This window comes from Cyprinus carpio, chromosome B14, assembly GCF_018340385.1.
Source record: "Cyprinus carpio isolate SPL01 chromosome B14, ASM1834038v1, whole genome shotgun sequence".
NCBI lineage: Eukaryota > Metazoa > Chordata > Actinopteri > Cypriniformes > Cyprinidae > Cyprinus > Cyprinus carpio.
This window is the reverse complement of record NC_056610.1, coordinates 21,858,196-21,872,027: the sequence shown is the minus strand read 5'-3', so window position 1 is coordinate 21,872,027 and position 13,832 is coordinate 21,858,196. Positions and strand designations below refer to the sequence as shown.

General features: G+C 37.2%; 1 protein-coding gene across 1 annotated transcript in view; it reads right to left on the bottom strand.

The window, feature by feature from the left end:
- Positions 1 to 4,160: 4,160 nt before the first annotated feature.
- LOC109078604 (protocadherin Fat 2-like) overlaps positions 4,161 to 13,832 on the bottom strand; it is a 48,623-nt gene continuing 38,951 nt past the window's right edge. Inside the window, exons 21-24 of the mRNA XM_042738583.1 lie at positions 10,982 to 11,423; positions 9,865 to 10,024; positions 8,283 to 8,788; positions 4,161 to 6,521 (exon numbers count right to left, since the gene is read on the bottom strand). Coding sequence (XP_042594517.1) covers positions 6,049 to 6,521; positions 8,283 to 8,788; positions 9,865 to 10,024; positions 10,982 to 11,423 — 1,581 coding nt within the window. The 3' untranslated portion in view covers positions 4,161 to 6,048. The remainder of the gene's footprint in view (positions 6,522 to 8,282; positions 8,789 to 9,864; positions 10,025 to 10,981; positions 11,424 to 13,832) is intronic.

Here is a 13,832-nt window from a genome sequence, read left to right as displayed (position 1 = left end):
TGTGTCATACCTGAGAGATAAGTTTGAATTCCCTAATGTATGGCCTGTTTCTGACATTCATATGTAATATGCATAGAATGTCAGAAACAGATATATATTTGTATTTGCACGTGAGTCGCATGATATTCACAGTATATTTCTCCTCTCCCCTCTTTTGAAACTGCACTACAAAAGCACTAATCTGAGTACACAAACACTGCTGCCCTCCATCTGCTGACCCAGAAATGACTAGGGGTCACATTAATAACCAGACTTTTTTGTTTGCAGAGTATGATGATGAATGCAGAGCAGTGTGCGTTGCGCTCCAGCCACCGTATTTAACAATCCAGATGTGAGCGAGTTTACCCACAAGACTGTTTATCATGCTACGTGAGAGTGTCAAAGCCAGATTAACAGGGAGCTCACTTGTATCCTGTTATAATTACGACTCACACCGCTGTGTTTCAGTATGCGCGAGGGGAATGGTTTTTTTTTTAATAGAACTTGACTGGCATCTGAATAATTCTCAGTGGCTGTGCTGATTATAGAGGTTTGGGCCAAGGTTTGTATGAGGTGAACCTTTCATGCTGATGAGCCAACCCACGTGTGCTTCTGCTGTGAACCGTGCAAACTCTCTTGCTCAATTTGTACTTGAATATTGAGTTGTAAACAGCTGCACAGTGGGACATTCCTACAGTTTAATGAATTTTATGTTGACATAAAACAATATGGTATATTTTACATTAAACAGTGTCCTGTTTTCACTGCACATATCCTGGCAGGGATTACTAAATTGCCTAAAATGTCTGGGTTATGGCTTTGTTTTCCTATTGCTTTAATATGTACATAAGGTAATGACCGATAAGTTGTTTGACTAATAACATGTAAGAATTGTACATAATTGTCCAACTGTGGCATGGAGAAGGTGAGATCTACAGAAAATAGTCACTGACAAATTCCTTAACATGTTTTTTTGAGTATTAGTGTATGCATTTACTTAATCTCTTTGACATAAAATACTATTTATTGTGATACTTGTGTGTGTGTGTTTGTGTGTGTGTGTGTGTGTGTGTGTGTGTGTGTGTGTGTGTGTGTGTGTGTGTGTGTGTGTGTGTGTGTGTGTGTGTAAAAGCACGTTTAAAAAAAAAAGTTCAAATCTCAAGATCAAGTAGCTCAATAATCCTGACCCAATATTTAATGTGACAGAAAATTTGGACCTTAACAGGACATTAAGGGGTTAATGAAGCCCATTACTAACCACGTAAAGAACAACATGCTGGAATAAACTTAAAACTTAGGAAGAATTTTATAGATATATAAAAAGAGATATAGATTTTATAGATTTTTTATACTATTAAATAAGTCTACTAAAAACGAAGAAAAGAGAGAAAACTAATAATTTGTTTTTGGAGATGCTTTACCTCCAAGGAAATTATGTCACTTATAGAAAGTCATGTGAATTATAAACTAATTTAGTTTGATACACACACACACACACATGCATCACAATGAATTGTATTTTATGACAAAAACAATAAGCAAATGTTTACACTAATACTCAAGTGCGGTACATCTGAAAACCATGTGGCATGGAAGTTGACTACCATTTTATGCTACTGTTTGCTGCTATGCTACTATGTACTGTTTCAAGGGGACATCCAAAATTCCCCAAACTAATGACGCCAAAATTAGTTAATGTCTGACTAACTCCAGTCCGCCCTGCTACATTGGTACTACTTGCCCTTTAAAATCTTAAGCATGTGCCCTTAAACACCATTTGCTGGATGTGGCATCATTTCCTTGGAGGGAAATCAATTCCAAACACAAAGTGAGTCATACACTTGTCTCTCATTTCCTCAGTTTTAAAAGGCTTATCTAAAGTAGTGCAAAACATAACATGTCCACCCTGTTGTGTTGATAGATTTTATATCTATTAAAATTCCTTTTAAATGTTAATCTTCTGCTAGCATGCTGTTGTTTCCTAATTAGTTTCATTAGCTTAAAACCTCCATTCTGTAAAAGGTCCAGTGGGAAAACAGGGCGAACAATTTTCCTATATCGTGAAATATTTGGCCAGCATTTTTGGGCTGAGCTTGATCTGTGCTTTTTTTTTTTCTTTTTTTTTTCGATTGACAAACACTTTCTCCTTCTGATAGCACAAACAAATTAATTGAATAATTGAAATGTAAAAATCTTGAAACTCCCAAATCCACCAAGCTTTCACAGCATCTACTCATGGACATTAATATTAAGGAGAGCCACTCAGCTGAAGTGAGTGTAAATAGTCAGTACTGTTTAACATCGCAAATGGCATTCTAAACAGTTACATCCTACAGATGTCATGTGTATGAGTTCAAGATGAGTTACGGCACTCAGTACTGTTATGAGTTGACACTTATATCTGAAAGCCTCAAGGGTCCTCAGCTGTGGGGTTATTTGAGATTTCCGTGCTTCAGGACAGGGGATGTATACATTATGGGACTGCTCCACTTTCACTCGTGCATAAATCTTGGGGAATTGCTGAGTTACAGTAATTGTGGCGAAGCCCCCGGCGAGCTGAGTCAGAGCTCCTCTGAGTGTTGCCGTTCTTCCATTATTCTAATCGCTTTTATTCTGCTTCTGGAAGCTAACGAGTCTCCATCATCCATTGCTTAATTCATTCAGAGACGTCTGAAACGGAAACAACTGTTAGAAGCCCTATAAAAAAAGCATTAATAAACAGTTCTGATAAAATCTGATGATTGTGTCCCCAAATGTAGCAGTAAGACAAATACTGTACTTTGGCTTGAAGAAAATAATTTAGATTACCACATTAACCACATTTATAAATATTATATACAGTAAGATTTTTTAAAGTTTTTAAAGACTGTTGCTGACCAATGTTGCATTTATTTGACAAAAATACAGTAAAAACATTATTGTGAGATATTACAATTTAAAATAACTGCTTTGTATTTGAATATTAAAAAAAAAAAAAGTATTACCAGGTGAGAAAAAAAGTGCACTTCCATAATTTACTTAAAGTGCTCTATTTCCACACACTAATTTTGTAATTAATATACAATATATATTATATATATATATATATATATATATATATATATATATATATATATATAGTTCTTAAGATGAACTTAAGATCACGTAAGTGTACTCAACTGTGCTATTTTTGGGACACCATGAATATGAACTAAAATGTGCTTTTACTATCTCTGTATTAAAAAAATGTATTTAGTGACCACTTGTAGTACACTTGAAATATTTCATACACTAGTATGCTCAAGTGTACTACAAGTGGTACCTAAATAAATGTTTTGAATACGGAGATGTTAAAAAAATTGTTTCAACTTAAAATTATTTTTTACCCTGCTGCCTTAAAATGTTTTGTTTAGTCAATTAAAATATTTATCACTAGGTGCAACTTAACATTTTAAGCTTGCTAAAATTTTCTTGAGTTGGCTAAACTAAAATTTTAAGTTAGCAAGTTAACAAATTATTGTAAGTTGACTCAAGAAATTCTTTAAAAGAACAGCCTTTATTTAACAGCCTTTAAAAGTAACATTATTATATGCGACACTGAAGCAAAAACCCAGTCATAAGTTGCATGAGTATATTTGTAGCAACAGCCAACAATACATTGTATGGGTCAAAATTATCGATTTTTCTTTTATGCCAAAAATCATTAGGATATCATGTTCCTTGAAGATATTTTGTAAATTTCCTACAGTAAATATATCAAAACTTTTTTTTTTTTTTTTTTGCTTAGTAATTTGCTTTGCTAAGAACTTCATTTGGACAACTTTAAAGGTGATTTTCTCAATATTTAAATTTTTTTTTGCACCCTCAGATTCCAGATTTTCAAATAGTTGTACTGTACCTTCGCCAAATATTGTCCTATCCTCACAAACCATACATCACTGGAAAGCTTATTTATTTAGTTTTAAGATGATGTATAAATCACAATTTAAAAAAAAAAAGACCCTTATGACAGGTTTTGTGGTCCAGGGTCACATATTATGAAGACACATTATGTCTTTACTGTCACTCTTGACCAATGCAACCTTGCTGAATTAAAAAAATAAAAAAAATAACTTAATAATAATAAATATTACTGAGGACTTTTTGAATTACTATTGAATTTTTGAGTCTATAAGATTTTAATTAATACAACACACAGTACATTCTGTATATTAAACATAATTTTATTTTATATATTTCATAGTATTTTTTTTTACATGGATGGAAAATGGCAAAGACAACACAGATTCTCTCACAGAGGAACTTATTTAAAACATGGGAGTCATCCCACATTGAATTTTCAAAATACAAAAAATTACATTCGCACTTACCACCCACTGCACAAACATACGGCAGATCACAACAAATACTTGCTAATAATATGTACATAAACACTTTGAAACACTATAGACTACAGTCAATGAGGGAAAGGAGCGCATGCAATATCATTTGATAACACATGCAGCAGTCCGCTAAAGCCAGTTGCATTCAGGTCATCTATGCATCTAATAAAATGTACTCTGTTGAAAATCCCTGTTCATAACAAAAAATATTGAACCCTAAAGATGACATCAATGTTACGAATACAGTTCAAAGACATATTCAGTGCTTTAGAATATAAAATGCAGCTGTTTGTGATGTTCGGCACACACATACAGTATATGATTCTTCAATCAGTTCAGTTTCTTTCATATTTTGGCAGTATTTTTGATCATTTTAATGATTAGTAAGCATTATGACAGTTTGTCAAGAAGCATAATTGAACCATAAAAAGCTGCACAGAGATTTTTTGTCTTAAGTTTGATTGCCTTTGATCACTGAAAACTTATAAAACTGCATATCTTCTACAGCATGAACAGATAAAGACAGAGTTCACATTTCAAATTACTATTCACCAAGCGCAGCTATTCAGACACATCTTAAAGGAACAGTTCACCCGAAAATGAAAATTTGCAGAACATGTATTCACCCCCAGGCCATTCAAGATGTAAATGTGTTTGTTTCTTCTTCTGAACAGATTTGGAGAAATTTAGCATTACTGCAGATCGCTTACTCACTAACGTGAAAAAGTCCATGTGAGGACAACATGAGATGGACTTTTTCGCTTAAGCTTTATTATGGATTATTTTGGACCAAAGCAACAGTTTATACATAATACGCCTTGATGGAGTTGTTTCAAACAAGCAGCTATTCACTTCACATGATGTTAATTGATGGACTGGAGTGGTGTGGATTATTGTGATGTTTTTATCAGCTGTTTTGGCTCTCATTTGGATGGCGCCCATTCACTTGGCAAGCAAGTGATGTAATGCAAAATTTCTACAAATTTGTTCCCATTAAAAAAAAAAAAAACTACAGGCCTGAGTGTGTGTAAAAGTAAATTTCCCAACATCCAATGACACATCAACTTACCATGGACCTATATTTGATATTTTATTAACATGCATCTTATATTTCACATTGTGTACTAGTTTTTGATACAGCAGGGAACCAGCCTCTGCTTCAGTCGCATGTACAAATCAATGTAACCTCTATACTGCTGTAGTGCCATCGTCAAAAAATGTTTACACCATATGGAATGCTTGAAAACGTTTACAATTTCATAGCACGCTGAGAGAACAACACACCTCAGCTATGTTTTACAGAAATAATCATCCACCCTACAGCTGGTTTCCACTCTGATAATGACATGCAACACTACAATCAGTCATCTAACGTGCTGGAAATATACTTTTTCCAACCAAACTGGACGGGTTGCGATTGAACTATCAATGCCAAATGAGGCTGCGTTGTCTCTACATGCCAATAGCATCATTTATAACAACACCGTAGATGTTTTAAGGTCATGCTATAATTCCATAGATTCATAAAGGGCAAACAATAAGGAAAGTTGCATTTCAACACAGATGTATTTGTTTTCCCTGAAAGTGACTATTAATACTGATAGTGCTTCTGTGGCTTTCAGCCGCTGAGCTTCATATACTATATGTACAAGATGAGTTTCCCTTCTATAACCCCACTCATACGGGACCTTTGATCCACCGCAGTCTCTTAGAACATGACCTCCTCACAGCTGCCGTAGTCACTCTCCACCATATCTGAGCCAGCATAACTGCGAGACGTCCTTCTAGTAGAACCAGAGCGCTTGGAGCCGTCACCGTCCGCGTATGAAGGCTGTGCCACGCTCAAACGCACGCTGAGCCTCTTATAGCCACTGGAGACGTTGTCCAGGCTGCGAGTGTGCTGGGTAGGGTAGTAGCTTATGGCAGTGTACTCGTTAGGGCACTGAGAGCTGGGCAGCGGCAGACCATCCGGCCCTAAGAAGTCATCTAAATTCTGATTGCTGTAACAAGGGGGTAACGGAGCGCGGCGGTCTGCGCGGTCCAGTGGGAAAGGGAAGCCTCCGAAGCGAGAGCTCCTGCGTGACTCTGTGGAAGCCGTCGAGTAAGTGCTTTCCACAATGTCAAACTGTGGGAACTCTTTAACCGTGGGTCGGCCGTAGTAGTCAGGATCTGCTGGATACACTGTGAATGAGAGTTATTATTAGAAATCGTTTATTTCTTGTTTACAAATTAGTGTAGATTAGTTCTGACACTAGTAGATGAGATAGGTCTATGTCAACTAGTTGTACCACATGACTTTAGTTGCACTTGGTCTATACAAGTGTTCTACAAGTAGTTGAAAAGTTTTAGAATTTTCATCATATGTTAATGTAAAAGATCTTGTGTGATATAACTGTTTTTTGTTGTATTTGTTATACTTGTATTTTTGTAATTGTTTTTTGTCATGAAAATAGCTTGTGATGCTGACATGGCATTAAATAAATAAATACTACTACTACTCTACAAGTAGTGATGCACCAATATTTAAATTGTATTTTCATGTTCTGGCTGATAAACACTATTGTTTGAAAGTTTGGCGTTGGTAAGGTTTTTAATGTTTTTTTTTTTAAGTTTACCAAGGCTGCATTTATTTGATGAAAAATGCTGTGAAAACAGTAATATTGTGAAAAATTATTACAATTTAAAATATTTGTTTTAACTTGTATTTAGAAGTTTTTAATATATTTTAAAATATAATTTATTTGTGATGGCAAAACTGAATTTTCAGCAGTCATTATTCCAGTCTTCGGTTTCACATGACCTTCAGAATTCATTCTGGTGCTCAAGAAACATTTATTATTATTATTATCAATAACACAGTTGTGTTGCTTAATATTTTGGTCCATTTTGAAGTGTCCTAGCCAAAGAATACTTTTATTTTCAAAAACAAACAAAAATACTACTGACCCCAAACTTTTGGAAAGTAGAGTATTTTGTTTTTCATTTATTTACTTGTTTATTTTTACTCAATTAAATTAATAAAAAAAAAAACTTTTAAATAAAAAAAAAAACTACAAGTGAATTAAGGAATCACAACCTTATAATGTACAGAATAGATTTGTGTTATTAAATTGTTTTTAAAGATTAACTTTAAGTGAGAGTTAGATCACAAGGTTAAATCTATAAATAGGGAAAATATACAATTAAACACACACAATATGCACCAATATATCTCTAATATTGACATACTGATCCTGAAAATCTCCACTATCATCCAATAATGATATGGTTACTGATAAATTATGCATCCCTAAAGACAAGAGCAGGTTGAAAATTCCTCTCAGTGTTGTGTGATATCAGTTTTATTATTAAACCAATAAAATACCCCAAATGTCCAAATATATGAAACTAATAAAGTGCCACTCAGAGTTTTGCCATTATGCGGGTAGGATGTGAATGTTTTACACTGTTTATGACAGTTATGACAGTTCATGGTGATCCACTCATAAACTTTTCATCAAGGCAATGTTGGATGTGCCACAACAAGTGAAGACACAGTGTATGAGACATTTGCATTAGATAAACACTGTCCTGCTGACTATTTCAATTGAGTAAAAATTTGTCATGTTTAAATAAAAATTCAAAAGTAGTCAAATTCTCAACTGTTTTGGAAATGCTTGAGTGTTAAGGATGTGCTTGAGAATTTAGTATGTCACAATTTTAAATGTGATAGTTTTTAAGCCATAGGTTTTAAACCGAGGCACACATGAGAAAGTGCTCAGTGCTGCTGCAAACAGAAGATGTAATTGAATATGACCCACACATGCTTTTCCATTGACCTGCTGGAGCACACGCAGCTATTTGTCCTTCACCGCTCTCGTCTTTTATGATGTGACTAAATTCCAAATGAAGTGAAGTGCCTGTTGAAGCTGGGAAAATAATGAATAAAACTCAAGTTCTCACCTTCGTAGTCGTGCTCCCAGTTGTTTTTCCTAATAGAGTCGTTATCAGAGCTGGTCGAGGGTGGAGGAGGTAAATTGGGGGCCACGCTGCAAATCACAGGACCCTGAGGCCTGGACCGAGAGCCCACCTGAGAGCCGAGCTCCCGCTGTTCTTGAGGTTTGAGTGAACGGAAAGGACTGCTGTCCAGATCGCCTGAGGAGCCAATCAGGGTGCTGCCCTCCATAGGAGAGCTGATCTCGGTTTCTTTCATCATGCTTTTGGGCAACGTTGGGAAGTAGCCGTTGGAATCTTGAACGCAGCCAGACTTGTGCTTTTTGCGGCTGACGTAGTGTTTTCTGAAACACACAAAGGCCACGACGAGGAGGACGAGCCCCAATATGCCTGCGCAGATCTCTGCGATTTCCACATACGGAGGGGAGGTGGTGCGCTTACAGTGGATTGAGTTTCCCGCCATTGAACAAGCGAAACCAGCGAGACATGGATTGGGAGTGCATGCATTCTGACATCTGCAAAGAGAGGGAACAATTGACTGAATGCAGGGGAGTGTGTGGGCCACACTGATCTAGATATTATCACACTCGGTCACAGAGACCACTGATGAATTACCATTCAATGGAAATGGCATATGAAATATGATATCAAAATTGAATATTTTCCTCATTCTAAAGGTCCAGTGTATCAGATGCATTTCTTTTACATTTTCTTTATGCATGGAAACACAGTTATGTTATCAAGCCATCATCTGGGTGTTTCCACACAACTCTTTTAATATTGAGAAACAAAGTCAAAAATGTCAGCTACACACCTCTTCCTCCAAGCGTGAAGGGTATTTTCTTTTTGAATTCATTCTGTATTTTATCTGATATCTTTGCACATTTGATATTATAGAATGCTTCGGTTAACTCTTTCCATGGCAACTTTTTTTTGAGCATTTTCACAAAATTAGCAGAATATTTTGTTGTATGAATATCTGAACATGCAATATGTCTATATATATATATATATATATATATATATATATATACTATATAATTCCACCTACAGAAAAATAATTATTGCATTTTGCTTTTTGTCATAAGCATCTAACATAATTTCGTAAGTAAAGAGTGTTTGTAAGGTTTTCCAGTTTAAAATGTATATATATATATATATATATATATATATATATAATATATATATATATATATATATATATATATATATATATATATATATATATATATATATATATATATATATATATATACATACAGTATATATAAACAGCGATGCTTTGGTAAGCAATACAGTGTTATGCTTTTATGCACACTGAGATAGACAAACAGAAGGACATCTATTGACTGAAATTCTCACTCCATGACTAATTTCCTCAAGCTTTGGTGTTATATATGAATGAGGACAATCAATAATGTCAGCTAATTTGTTAATTCAAAGGCGCAAAGCAAATGGCAAATGCACATAACGCATGTAACCTGTGTGGGCGAGTATTCATTCTCATGTAAATTAGTCCGACTTCTCAATGCCTTCATCAAGGATATAATATGCATGTGTGATTTCAAGAGCTTCACTGTGTGAGTCTCACCTGTTTCCAGAAATTTGTGCAGAGCAGTCACAGATGTACCCTTGATTATTTGGCACACACACACCATTAGCACATGGCTGGGATGCACAAGGACCGTCCGGCAGGATGCCGTTCTCACAGCGAGAGCCAAAGTACGGCGATGGACAGCTACAGTGAAACTCTGGAGGACAGATGGAAAAAATGCATCTTAGAGTAATGGTCAAGATAACAAAGACATTTCCACAGGAACTTCTCTGTGCTGAGATGAAAGTGTAGACTGATACTGGGGTATTGAGAGATCTTCTGAGTGAAACTACAGCGGAGATTATCATCTCCCTAGCTTTATTTGCATATCTGTGTAGTGTTGCTTAGATACTCCAAAGACATTCCAGCATTTCTGTTTGTTGTCCCTTACCAATTTGTTAAGGGACCTTGTTTAATATTCAAGAATTAGTTCCATACTTCACAATCTCGTAACATGAATCAGAGATGAAAACAAAAAAGATGAAATATATATAAGTGGTGAATATATTTGCACCAGTTTAGCACACTTTCAAGAAATACTTCCAACCTCCAACTTGACCAGGTTCTAGTGCAGATGAGTTTAATGCATTAACATTAGTTAATGTATTTTTAAACTAACATTAAACATTTTTTACAGCATTTATTAATCTAGGTTATTTTTGATTTATCCAGTAAATATAATATTGTTCACTTTTAACTAACTGTTACATTTTATGTTTGTATAATTTCAACTTTATTGTTGTTAATTTAAACTTTACTGTAATGTGGGACCAATAAATACATTTTTATAATTTATTATTTTTATTAAACCTTTTCTGTTTTCATAATAAATATTATGCTGTCAATAAAATACATTTATTCTTGACAAAAATGAATGTGTACATTTTCTAGTGATCACGGCAGCAGTAGTTCATCATATGCTGATTAAATAATGTAGCATTATAATCATCCATATATCAAAAGTGTATCATAGTGTAGACAAGCAAGAGGGGTAACTGTGTTGTGCAAATTGCATTCAGATTTGCTGACCTAATTTGCATATCTAATTTTAAGAACGGGCAGGTAAAACAGGGAAGAAAGTGTGTGCAAATTTAGAGTAACATTGCTTTCCCACCTCCACTGGGCTCTTCAACACAAGTGCCTCCATTCTCACAAGGATTACTGGCACAGATCTTCACATCAGAGCAGCACTGGTAGATCCCGAAGAGTCTGCCGGTCTGTGGGCCAGTTCCTGCTGTCCCCTCCTCTCCTCTCACCGCCTCTCCGTTGAACTGTATGCCCTCCAAACAGCCGGTGAAGCCCATGTGCCCTGCATCTGCGCTGGGATAGGAGCTGGCCAGCACCAGGGCCCCACTGGACTGACTGAGCCTGCAGGGCTGAGGCAGAACCATCGAGCTGGAGTGGCTGGCATCAATGGTGAGTCTAAGGGTTGTGCCGTTGACCTCCAGAGAGACGTGGTGCCAATGGCCATCAGCCACAGGGTGGTTGGCCACATGCAGACTGGTAGGGAGCATGTTGCCACATCTATATCTGAGCCACAGCTCCTTGTCCACCAGCTAGAAAAACAAATACGCACGAGTCAATGACAAATAACAGCATTCATGATAAACAACAGGAAAAAGATTGTGATTGGGTCTGTGGGAGTTTGGGTGGGACTTTGATGCCACGGCTCCAGCTCACGATCACTACTGCACAGACTCCAGTCCAGATGAATCACTATTGTGCAGACTCAGGCTCCAAATGAATCACTACTGTGCAGACTCAGGCTCAAAAATGAATCACTACTGTGCCAACTCAGGCTCCAAATGATTCACTACTGTGCAGACTCAGGCTCAAAACGATTTAGCGATCACTACTGCACAGTCTCCGCTTCAATCACTACTGTGCAGACTCAGGCTCAAAAATGAATCACTACTGCGCCGACTCTGGCTCCAAATGAATCACTACTGTGCAGACTCAGGCTCCAAATGAATCACTACTGTGCAGACTCAGGCTCAAAAATGAATCACTACTGTGCCAACTCAGGCTCCAAATGAATCACTACTGTGCAGACTCAGGCTCAAAAATGAATCACTACTGCGCCGACTCTGGCTCCAAATGAATCACTACTGTGCAGACTCAGGCTCAAAAATGAATCACTACTGCGCCAACTCAGGCTCCAAATGAATCACTACTGTGCAGACTCAGGCTCCAAATTAGTGTTTAGTGTGGTGTTCTAATTGTCAAATGAATCACCACTGTGCAGACTCTGGCCCCAACTGAGTCACTACTGTGCAGACTCACCACTGTGCAGACTCTGGCTCCAAATAAGTCACTACTTCCAAATCAATCACTACTGCGCAGACTCTGGCTCCAAATGAATCACTACTGCGCAGACTCAGGCTCCAAATCAATCACTACTGCGCAGACTCTGGCTCCAAATTAATCACTACTGTGCAGACTCAGGCTCCAAATCAATCACTACTGCGCAGACTCTGGCTCCAAATGAATCACTACTGCGCAGACTCAGGCTCCAAATGAATCACTACTGTGCAAACTCTGGCAACAAATGAATTACTACTGCGCAGACTCAGGCTCAAAAATGAATCACTACTGCACAGACTCAGGCTCAAAAATGAATCACTACTGCGCCAACTCAGGCTCCCAATGAGTCACTACTGTGCAGACTCAGGCTCCAAATGAATCACTACTGTGCAGACTCAGGCTCAAAAATGAATCACTACTGCGCAGACTCAGGCTCCAAATGAATCACTACTGCACAGACTCAGGCTCCAAATCAATCACTACTGCGCAGACTCAGGCTCCAAATGAATCACTCCTATTAAACAGACTCTCAAAAATTTGTTGAGGTGATTCAACTCAATAAATCAGAATTTCAAACTTGAATGCAACACTCATTCTACAATCATTGACTTGACTCTATTTAAAACAATGATGTTTCAGCCAACTTTAGGGCCTTCATTCAATGTCAAGTCTATGTTTGTAGTAGTCTGAAATTTAAGGCATGTTCATCACAAAAGAGACATTGTCAAGCAAGTCACTGCATGTATGAACTGCATATCAAATGTATTTTTGAAAAGACTAAAACAAAAAAAAGAGCATCACATCATTGAAGCAGAAAAGCACCTTCATTCTGGCAAGTAAATAAAAAACATCAAAACAAAAGTACACACTTCTTATTAGCTTTAGCCTGACGTCTGCGTCTTGAATAAAGTTACATATTTACGGACTATGCCCAGGTTGCTGAAGAGCCACTGAAGCTCTTGCTGAGGTAGCTTAGATAGGTTGTGTTTTTGCACAGCTGGAAGCTTGTGCTCCCTGCGCTCGCGCTGTGGGAGATAAGAAGCCCTTTGTGTGCGCTGAAGGTAGTTGTGAAAGACAGTGCTCACGGGAGAACACGGTTAGTTCTCCTTCAATCGCACCAACAACTTTGTGATGCAAAGCATTCAAACAGACGCTGACATTATGCCTCCTCAGCGATCCACTCACAAATAATGGATCAATTACATATGCATGTATTAGTTTCCTGTTCTGTGTATTAAAAAAACATAGCTTGTGTGTGTGCACTTCACATTTGAAAGTATTACACTGATGCTGAGAGTATGCATTATTAACAATCATCTCCTTCACACCAGCCTCTTAATTGCTGCGGCAGAATCTTCAGAGAGTTCTGCGATGAGAGAAACGAAGCACAGAGCTTTTGCTCTGATCTGATACCAGGCAGCCCATGGGTTTTGCTCATTTGCTTTCACTGGACGGAGCTGCTGTTTGATTTTTCTGCGCTGGGCTGAGCTGAGTGTGCAGTGATGGTGGTGGTGAGATGAGCACAGAAAAGGAAGAGGAACTTTTCCCGAGAGAACTCACTCGATCTGAGTTTTGGTTCCTCGAGGACAATGCTGAAGTTTGACAGGTAACAAGGCTGTTTATCCACCATAGTCCACACCAAAAGAACACACAGCACATGA